The sequence below is a fragment of the Nanorana parkeri genome, unplaced genomic scaffold, assembly GCF_000935625.1.
Source record: "Nanorana parkeri isolate BGI_ZX_2015 unplaced genomic scaffold, ASM93562v1 scaffold491, whole genome shotgun sequence".
In the NCBI taxonomy this organism is placed as follows: domain Eukaryota; kingdom Metazoa; phylum Chordata; class Amphibia; order Anura; family Dicroglossidae; genus Nanorana; species Nanorana parkeri.
The window spans coordinates 756,651-766,489 of record NW_017306759.1 but is presented as its reverse complement, the minus strand read 5'-3'; the positions used below and the strand labels follow the sequence as shown (position 1 = coordinate 766,489).

The following is a 9,839-nucleotide window of genomic DNA, read 5'->3' as shown; positions in this document are numbered from 1 at the left end:
GGACTGGGTGCAGAACCCATAAAATGCTTTCGTTGCCATGGGTTAGGACATATTGCTGCTAATTGTCCATTGACGGATGAACCTATGCAATGTGATTATGCTATGTTAAGAAAACGCATGTCTTTCTTTGCACAAGTGGTGTGTACTGCATCATGTCAGGAACGTATAGAGAGACAGATGTGTGTTATTTCAGTTGAGGGAAAGCCAGTTACAGCTCTGCTAGATTCTGGTAGCGTTGATCTGTTATTACAGCTTGTGATCACGGCATTACCCCGGAGTTGTTAGCAGTATAAAAACCATGCGTACTTACATGGATGTAACCAAATAATGTGCTCCGGGGGTCTGCAAATTTCATTAAATGCATAACTGAAAATATGAAATATGCAGTTTCTATAGACACACCTTTTGGTCTCCAGTGGGCCACTGGATGATGCTGGTGTTGACACTAAAGACTTGACCAGGAGCTGCTGCTGTGTCATAGCTGCCAACCTTGACGTGATGTATTGTGCCCTCTGGGTTCATCTGCCAGTTCACAATGTCATAGACTGCTGGTGGGTCTCCATTCTCATCAAAGAAAAGCTCTCTGCCACTACTCAGTTTCACCCTGATCTTCTTCACATAGCTCAGGAGCTGGGAAGTCCAACATGGAAACAAATGAATTAACAATGAACCTGGTGAACTGATTTGCATAGACTGCATTGGAACTCTTTACAGTTAAAGATGAAGGTCCCTGATCATACCGATCAGAAGTGAATCCAACATGTTCACCTACTGTATTTATTAAACGTAAAATATGTCAAAATAAGAAATCTGATGTACCTGCAGCTCTCTGGACCCACCTACACATTAGTTAGTTCCCCTTGTCTGCTCACTACCTACTTTAGGCTTAAAGTGGAGCTCCAGTATTTTTTTGGTATAATTATCATGATTCCCCCCTTTGTAATAGGAAAATAATGTGGCCATTTCTAATTAACCTTGCTACGTTCCAGTGTTGTCCCAAATTCCTTTCTGCAGCCAGCATTGCTGGTCCCCCTCTGGTGCCATTTTTTAGGCAATGTGAAAGAAGAGGAAGGACCTGTGACATCATCAGAAAAGCTAGCAGACTGCGGGGAAAAAAGATACGCACGTGGTGTTTGTGTTTTTGGGAAGTTGGCTTCAGGGAGAGGGGGTGTGGGTAGTGAATGTGCAGAGAGTTCTGGAGTTCCACACCTCACTCTCCAACCTCTAATTCATGAATTATGTGCAATATAACCAACCTTGATTGCAGGAACCCTTGTATTGTTGTTCCCAGTGTTGGTTCTCCCTGCCTTGCTTCCCAGTAAAAGGAAATGTATATAACCAATGATCAAAATCTGCTACTCCAGGGTTTGGAATGAACTGGGAGTTCAATATATTTTATGTGGAATTTATTCACAAATCGTAAATTTCAGGAAAATAAACTGTTATGGGGCTTTAAATGAGTTAGCCTCCAATTGCCTTTCAACTACCCTTCACTTTACTCTTTGGATCCATAAAATGTGCAGATGCAAAGATAGGTTAAAGGTGTGTTTAACTTATAGGAAATAGAAAATGAGGGTGTTTTTTATGGTGCACTCATTTCCATTTCTCATCCATCATGCACTTAGGTGAAGGTGAAAATGAGACTCTAACACATTGCTCTGATGTCCATCAAATCCTGCTAGCCAGTGACCAATATAAAAATAGGTTTCCCATAATTAGGATGACAATATTTAAATAAACATGTGTGAATTTGATTTGATTTGAATATTACATAGAATGCTGGAATCCTTGAATTTCCAGTATAATGATTTAGCCCATAAATGAGATTCCATCAACTTAAATCTTTATGCTTTTATCAGTGATGACACAAACATTACACATCTATGCACCTAAAACATAACATATTTTTATTACCTGCCATGGATAGAAATTGGAAACACTGGCACATTTGTATTTGTTGGAGCAACTTCTCAGATCTTCCAGAGCTTTGGCGATGATCTGTACGGTCATGTAAGCATTGTAAGTGACTCGTAAGTTGGAGACATCATTGAAGCTGTTGTGAACTCTTTCAAGACTTTCGTCACCTGTACACAATTTAATTGAAGTGCTTGGAATACTTGTGACATTGCTTTGGTCATTTAATGCACAGTTAAAAGTTTTCTCCCAGAGGATCTTCACCCACTTTCCACCCCCGTGTGAGGAGGGATGGACTTTGTTAAGGAACTCCTTAAATCCCATGATGACCCCACTGTTCAGAGCCAATCCAATTGTGCCAGAAACAAACTGGGCAAAGGTTCCCACAGAAAAGAGAGTGGATGTTGACCAAGCTTCACTGGCCACAAATATTCTTTGGGTAACATTCTGCCTTATCAATTCAAGCACTATCATGGCAAAATCAATGTCCTTGCAGAAGACAACCACCACCATTGCTGTTGACTCTTTAATGACGTTGACAATGTGTGGGGCGTTTCGGTCAGGTTGACTCGAAAGCAAGTTTTCAATAAAAGCCACACATGCTCCAGCCTTGGCAATTTCTTGTTTGACAAGCTGAATGCCTTGCTGTCCATAATCATTGTCGTTACCAAGGAGACCCACCCACGTCCAACCAAAATGTAACAGTAGCCGGGCAATGCCCCTGGATTGAAAAGCATCACTAGGAACGTTTCTGAAGAAAGAGGGGAACTTCCTTCTGTCACTGAGGAGAGGACTTGTAGAAAAATGGCTGATCTGTTGGACAAAAGAATTGTTAATGAAAATAACTAAGACCCATTCAATTTCTTTCACAAATTCTGATGTTCTATGAGAAGATAAATACAATTTGCATTTGCCATCTGTTTGGCAAAAACTCTAAAAATCAGTGGTCTTCAAAAATGGTTTGTTATTAAAACAACAATCTGGACTATGACCACATGGTTCCGAGAGTGCCTAGACTTTTTTTATATGCATAATAAATCATATGATTATTTCAAAGTAGAACTATGACCTCCTAATAAAAAATATGGGTGCTGCATGACTAAATTGTAAATACATCCACACCTACAGTTTTCGCTGCAAAGTCTTACAAATGCCTGTGATCCAGCTAGCTAGGTCCACTTTATTAGGCTCCCTGTGATGAAGGGACAACCCTGCTTCACTGCTGCTGAATTTAAAGTGGCATTGTCCCTCATGTAAGCTATGCCTAGTTGTATTACTTTGGGATGAGAAGATGTTCTGAATCCCACACCTGTAGCTGGTCAATCAGCAGCTAACCACAGCTAGTCCTGTCCACTGTTTTCTGGATTGTCAGAACTGACTGTGCTGCTGAAACCATCCCACTGCCATCTGTAGTGTCTGGGAAGATGAGACTGGGAGAATGGAGGAGGATTTTGCTGACTCAAGGGAGATAAAAGAAGCTTTTTTTATTAATGTGCAAGGCTTTTGCATTACAAAATAATCTGGACTTAAGATGTAAACACATCTTAAGTCCAGTTATTATGGACAGGGCCGGATTAACATAGGGGTTTCTGGAACTCCAGCTTCAGGCCCACCACTGAAAATAGGCCCTGGCTGAACACAATCAGGCAGAGTCACCAGCAGCTCTCTAATCAGGCATATTAGATGGATGCTTGCAGGGGCCCCAGCGAGGAGCAAGCAGCTGCCTAATTAGAGAGCCATCTCTGCTGCTCTCCATCCAACCGACCAACAGCACCAGGCCCATGATGCACTTTATCTGGCCCTGTACATAGACTGTGATAAATCCTTTAGGTGCACTTTAGGTGCTCCATAGGTTTGAGGTCATGGCTCTATGCATGTTGCTTGGTTTTCTACGCAATAATCTTCTCAAACCATGCCATTATATAACATGCACTGTACACAGGGGTATAGCCATGCTGAAATAGAAAAGAGCTTTCACAAACTGAAGCTGAAAGGTTGGAAGTGCAAAATTATCCAAAATATCTTTTTGTGCTGTAGCATTAGTGGTACCCTTTGCTGGAAACACTCAAGCTCAATAATCTGGAGGGGTCTCCACATACTTTTGGCCACATAATGTTGGCGTAACGGTCATGTGTTTATTATATAGTTTTGCAAGCTGAAAATTGCGAAGAATCCCAAGTGTTTCAGCTACTCAGGTTTGTTGCATACATTTGCACATACATGTAAAAACCACACTGCCACGTAAAGGCACCACTCAAAATCATATGCGTTTCCAACTACATATGTAGGCATGCTTCAATTGAGAGCAGGTTACCAGGAGGCAGCCTTATCCTCCTTAAAAGAACATCTACACACCAGAAGCCCAGACTTGCTCAAGGTGGCCTCCCAATGTGTGTCTGCACCAAATACAACAAACCAACAATGGCAATTGCTTAGATCAATTTAAAACTGGCAAAAAGGTGAAGGGTCCATATGGGCAGAGGAATATACAGAGCTATACAAATGTGCACCTGCACGCTTTCCTGCCAGTTAAAAAAATAACTAAACTGTTTTAACTTTATAAATTAAAAACAGAAGATTTGTTGCAAACATTTGCAAATACAAGGAATGCCACGCGGCTGCGTTAACAGACCTCATCTGATTCAATATATTTTCAAGGACAGTTATTATTGCTATTTTTTATTGATATTTATGGCACACTTAAATGTATTAACAAAGCTTTATATTTCAAAATAAAATCTCAATATAAGTCACCTGAGGGTAGCGGAGAAGCCCAAGAATATGAGCCAGGAGAATAGAGTGTGTGGATGCAGAGTGACCGATGATGGCACTCAGAGGGACGTTTAGAAGACATCGGTAGTTGGGGACAGCCATTCCATTTCCTGTCACTGTGTGCAATATTCCTTCTAAACTTTGCTGTATCACCATACAGGTGTCATAGGCCTGGAAGCCCAGCGTGATGTTGGGGAGAATAGCAGCACTCTTTGTAATCTCATTAATTGCAAACACCATTGCTTGGAGTTGCTGGAAGTTCTCAAAGCTGAACCTTTATTGAAAGTAATATGACAGATAACATAAAATAATAAATGAGCTTCATGAATTAAACTATCAGGGTTATTCACAAAAAGGGTGAAGAGTTTGGAGACGGAAGGAGAAGTGAACAATCTAGGACAACATAGCTGAACTGGAAAGTGAGCTGAATTGGAGGATTTTTCCAAATCAGCTATTTTGTCCTAGACTGTTCACTTCTCCTCCCTTCTCCAAACTCTTCACCCTTCAGTGAATAACCCTGTATATGTTTATGTGTCTTTGCAGATCATATAGTCACAATAATGATCCTCTGATGAACCGACCTTAGGTGGCCAATTAATCAAGCACGTACACATTTTAATTACTAGAAATGAGAAAACTTCTAAACCGTTGGGTCCATTGTGTTCTGACCAAACTTTAAAAAAAATGTGCAAACCACTGAAATTCAATTAATTTCCGAATCTGTCCCATTGAAGTCTATAAAACATTCTACAAGGGATACAATGATAGAAGGGTGGGGCCTGATGTCTTGGCAGTTAAGCTAAGGATGCTCAGGAAATAGCAGAAGCAGATGTAAGGCAGAAGCAGCCTTCAGAGAAGCCTTTGGCCCTTTTCCACAGAAGCCTTTTGAAAATCACAACCACCAAAAATAACATTAAAATTTGAATACATATTCGGCTATCCAAATCCATTACATTTCTGATTTGAAAGCCTTCCAAAAATTCTCCCCCCTCCCTTCCTTCCTTTCTCTCCTTTCTCTCCTTCCTCTACCTTCTCTGCTTCCTTACCTTCCCCTCCTTTCTTCCTTTTCTTCCTCTTCTTCCTTTCCTTCCTCTCCTTCCTTTCCTTTCTTCCTGTCCCTCCTCTTCTTCCTTTCCTTCCTCACCTTCCTTTCCTTCATTCCTCTTTCCCTTGCTTCCATCCCTTGATTCCTTTTTTTTTTCTGCCACAGCATTGGAATGCCTTCATAGGAGAGAATCCATTAATTTATATGCCACAATACATGAGATGAGATCTAACCCCAGATATCACTTACTTGGAGCAGGTGGTTCTGGTTGGTCTCTTGGTGAAGTTGTTACGCTGGTATAGGTTATCCACATGAAGAGGTAGCACAATTCCAATCATCACATCTCCAGGCTGTATTATTCCCTCCAGCTCAGCCATACCCAGATAACACTGGGGGTCTTTAGAGTAGAGGACGTTAATAAAATGGGACAGGAACAGAGCCCAGAGACATAAGTGTAGATTCATCATGCTGGGTTTTAGCTAGAAAGGCGTCTGTGAAAGAGAGATGGACACTCGGGCTTGAAAAGATGCCTGACTGAAGAGCTTGTCTGTACTGACTATATGTGTGGTAGGTGTGGGCTGTGGACAAGTCAGGCCCGTGACTCTAAAAATGTCTTTATGAAGCAGTAGGTATTTACAGATGCTCCTCTTAGGCTCTACACCTCGGCACTGCTCAAACCCTAAAAGAGAGAAGGCACCAATAAAATCCATCCTGTTTCCTGATATGAGAGATTTCCTCAATAAAAAATGTGCTTTTAGTGGACTTCATTAGGAGCCAACAAAATGCATCTGAAGACCATGCTCTGGCTAAGATTTAAAGTGGTACTACAATATTGTATAAGCATAGGCTAAACAACACATATATAAAAACATAGTCTAAGCTGAAAAACGTAAATGATGCAGAAAGTACACCAAATCTTTAACTTTAGCAAATTAAAATAAGGGAGTGGGGCTGTGATTTGAGTTTAATCAATGAAAGCAATCCAAGTCATATTTCTTTAGTTATCCAGTTATGAATACTGATCTTTGTGTTTTTTTAAAATGGCAAATCGTATTAGCTAATCATACCTGAGAAGAAGTTCCCTGCACTTGTCTCCAGGATGGAGAGTAAGTAGAAATACCCCCAAAAACACACGGGCAGCAATGAATGCCCAGCAAAGCATGTAACACTTCTCACCTGGAAAAACTTTTTGGTTGTCTCCTTCCTTTGGCTTGGAACGTTGTTAATTTTAATTGTAAAGTAGGGATCATGGCATGAAAATGTTACATCTGACTACGTGTTCATTCAAGTTCCTCATAGAAGCAGTGTCGGCCTTTTACTTACAGTACCATGCTATTGAGTCCCTCTTGCTTTACAAAGAGAATTATCGAAGTTCTGATGAGCTATACCAGACTCTTATAAACCATCTACGTCCTGCAGGATTGCACAATGGATCAGTATGATAGAGTCTCTCTGCTCGGTTAATGTCATGATAAGTGTGCTGGTGGGTCCAGAGGTGGGGACAGTTGTCCTGAGGGATGATCTCTTACCGGAATGCTGAAAGTCCCAGTGGTACATAAACAAACATGTAACACCTGTGTACATTTCACTATTATTAACTCAATGTATCCATTCTTGGTAGCCAATATGCCCGGCCACTTACATCCTAAGGCCTCATTCACACGACAATTGTCCGGCACGTACAGCTCCGTACTGCGTGCACGGCCGTATCGGGCAGCTCCCAGGAAGGACAGGTGCTGCTTGTGATTAGTACACAGCCCCTGTCCTTCTCTATGGGACTACACGGCCGTACGCTGCCCTACGCTGACCCGCGCTGCATGTCAGTGCGGGTGAGCGTACTCGTACGCTGACAGGATGGATCCTGTCTGCGTCCGAGCCAGGAAACATGCACCTGTACGGACCTGCACTTGAGGTGAGCGTAGGGGGGCGTAGCCCACGTAGTCCCATAGAGAAGGACAGGGGCTGCATACCAATCACACACAGCACCTGTCCTTCCCGGGAGCTGCCCGATATGGCCCTGCACGCAGCATGGAGCTGTAAGTGCCGGCCGATTGTCGTGTGAATGAGGCCTAAAAGGGATAGCAAAAGCCAGGGGTGTCAAACTTAATTTCCCTGCAGGGCGCATCAGCATTATGGTTGCCCTCAAAGGGCTGGTTGTATTTGTAAAGTTATATAAATGCAAACTCTCAGGTGGGCTGTGCACGATCTATGGTGGGCTGTGTGGACTCTCAGGTGGCTGCGCGTGGTCTATTCTGGGCTGTGCAGACTCTCAGGTGGCTGCACGGGGTCTATTTTGGCCGGTGCAAACTCTCAGGTGGGCTGTGCAGGGTCTATGGTGGGCTGTGCAGACTCTCAGTTGGCTGTGCGGGGTCTATGGTGGGCTGTGCGGTCTCACCAGGGGTCCCGGTTGGTCTTGGTTGCTGCCAATGGCATGGATCCACAGGAAGGAGGAGATTTGCAACCTACGCTGTTAACAGCTGCTGCGATTTAAAGGAAGGCTGGAGGCACACAGGAACTAAAAAGCCACTTGTGTGAAAGCATTTGGAGGTGACAGGTTCTCTTTATTAAACGTGTCACTTCCAATACAGGAGTTCTATGGCATCTCAGGCTGCTGGCTGTCACTGGCGGCTGTGAGGAGGAACGCGCCGCTATTCACATGTGCAGTGGTGCGTTCCTCCTTACAGCCGCTGCTGAGTCGGTGACAACCAGCAGCTTCGGATGAGGTGGCTGCGCCCATTGTCGGCATTGATGGAGGAGGTGGGGCCCAGCTATCGAGCAGGTGGGGCTTAGCAATGGGGAGGCGGGGCCCGGCGCTCAAGGAGATGGGGCCCGCAAGCCCTTGCCTGTAACTACATGTCTCGGGCAATTGGGAGATTCTACACCCCTGCCACTCCTCTGCTCCTTGCTGCCCCGAGGCCAGGCCTCTGTGGCCTTGTGGTAAATGCGGCCCTGAGGACAGAGAAATACAATCTAGCTTTAGCTAGCGGACAGAACTCTACACAGTCCACCACTGGCACAACTAAAAATGGAGGAATAATTGAACACATTAAAAAAAATAACGAATTACAAAGAAATCAATTATTTTTTAAATTTTTATTTATCACTTAGATGGTGTTTTACCTTTCCTCATGAGATATTCTCTGGAATTCATATCTGGTCTGAACAATATGATGAAACATTTAGGAAAAAACATACAAATCAGCAATGCCCAACTAGAAGACAGTATGGCAAAAATTTCCATGGCCACCGTGTACTTGCCCTGAGCACTAAGGTAAGCCGGGATGAAAGAGATCCAGACACTGAGGAAGGCCACCATGCTGAAAGTTATATACTGGGCCTCGTTGAAGCTGTCAGGAAGTCTCCTAGCTAGAAAGGCCACAATGAAACTAATGAATGCTAAGAGACTAAGATACCCCAACATGGCCCAGAAGGCTATGGTCGAGCCTTCATTGCACTGAAAACTTATGAGCCTTGACTGTGATCTACTGCTGAGTTCTGGAAATGGACGGGCAAGTGACACCCAAGAGATGCACAAAATGAATTGTAAAAGGGAACAGATGAATATTATCAAGAATGAAACCCAAGGACTGGTCCATATCCTCAGTGTGCTACCAGGTTTGGTGGCCATGAAGGCAAAGACTACCATGATGGTTTTGGCCAAGATGCAAGAAACACAAAAAGTAAAAATCATGCCAAATGCAGACTGCCGTAGGAGACATGTCCCTCTTTGGGGAGGTCCAATGAAAGCCAAAGAACAAAAGAAACACAAAGACAAGGAGAGGAGGAGAAGACAGCTCAGGCTGTAATTGCTAGCTTTCACTATGGGGCTGTTCCTTTGTAGGACAAAAAGTCTCAGTATGACATTAGGAAACAGAGAGGAGACAATGGCGGCCACTGCTAACGTTACTCCCAGGGGATCTTCATAAGACAGATACTCAATAGTCTTAGGAAGACACATGGATTTCTGAGGATTTGGCCACTGATCCCATGGACACTTGAGACAATCAACGGAATCTGAAAAGAAAGATAAGGGTACAATTGGAATCTGGAACTAAAAATGTACAATAACGGCTCAAAATAACACATTTTTTTTTAACCATGTTTGACC

The 9,839-nt window shown here is 43.2% G+C and overlaps 2 protein-coding genes across 2 annotated transcripts in view; both read right to left on the bottom strand.

Moving 5' to 3' along the window:
* The window catches only part of LOC108790667 (extracellular calcium-sensing receptor-like), a 14,497-nt gene extending 8,299 nt beyond the window's left edge, over positions 1 to 6,198 (bottom strand). The window contains exons 1-4 of the mRNA XM_018560979.1: positions 5,981 to 6,198; positions 4,669 to 4,960; positions 1,915 to 2,727; positions 403 to 630 (exon numbers count right to left, since the gene is read on the bottom strand). Coding sequence (XP_018416481.1) covers positions 403 to 630; positions 1,915 to 2,727; positions 4,669 to 4,960; positions 5,981 to 6,198 — 1,551 coding nt within the window. The remainder of the gene's footprint in view (positions 1 to 402; positions 631 to 1,914; positions 2,728 to 4,668; positions 4,961 to 5,980) is intronic.
* A 2,633-nt stretch (positions 6,199 to 8,831) lies between these two features.
* Positions 8,832 to 9,839, bottom strand: part of LOC108790666 (extracellular calcium-sensing receptor-like) — a 24,038-nt gene continuing 23,030 nt past the window's right edge. The window contains exon 6 of the mRNA XM_018560978.1: positions 8,832 to 9,745. Within this exon, the coding sequence (XP_018416480.1) occupies positions 8,832 to 9,745 (914 nt within the window). The remainder of the gene's footprint in view (positions 9,746 to 9,839) is intronic.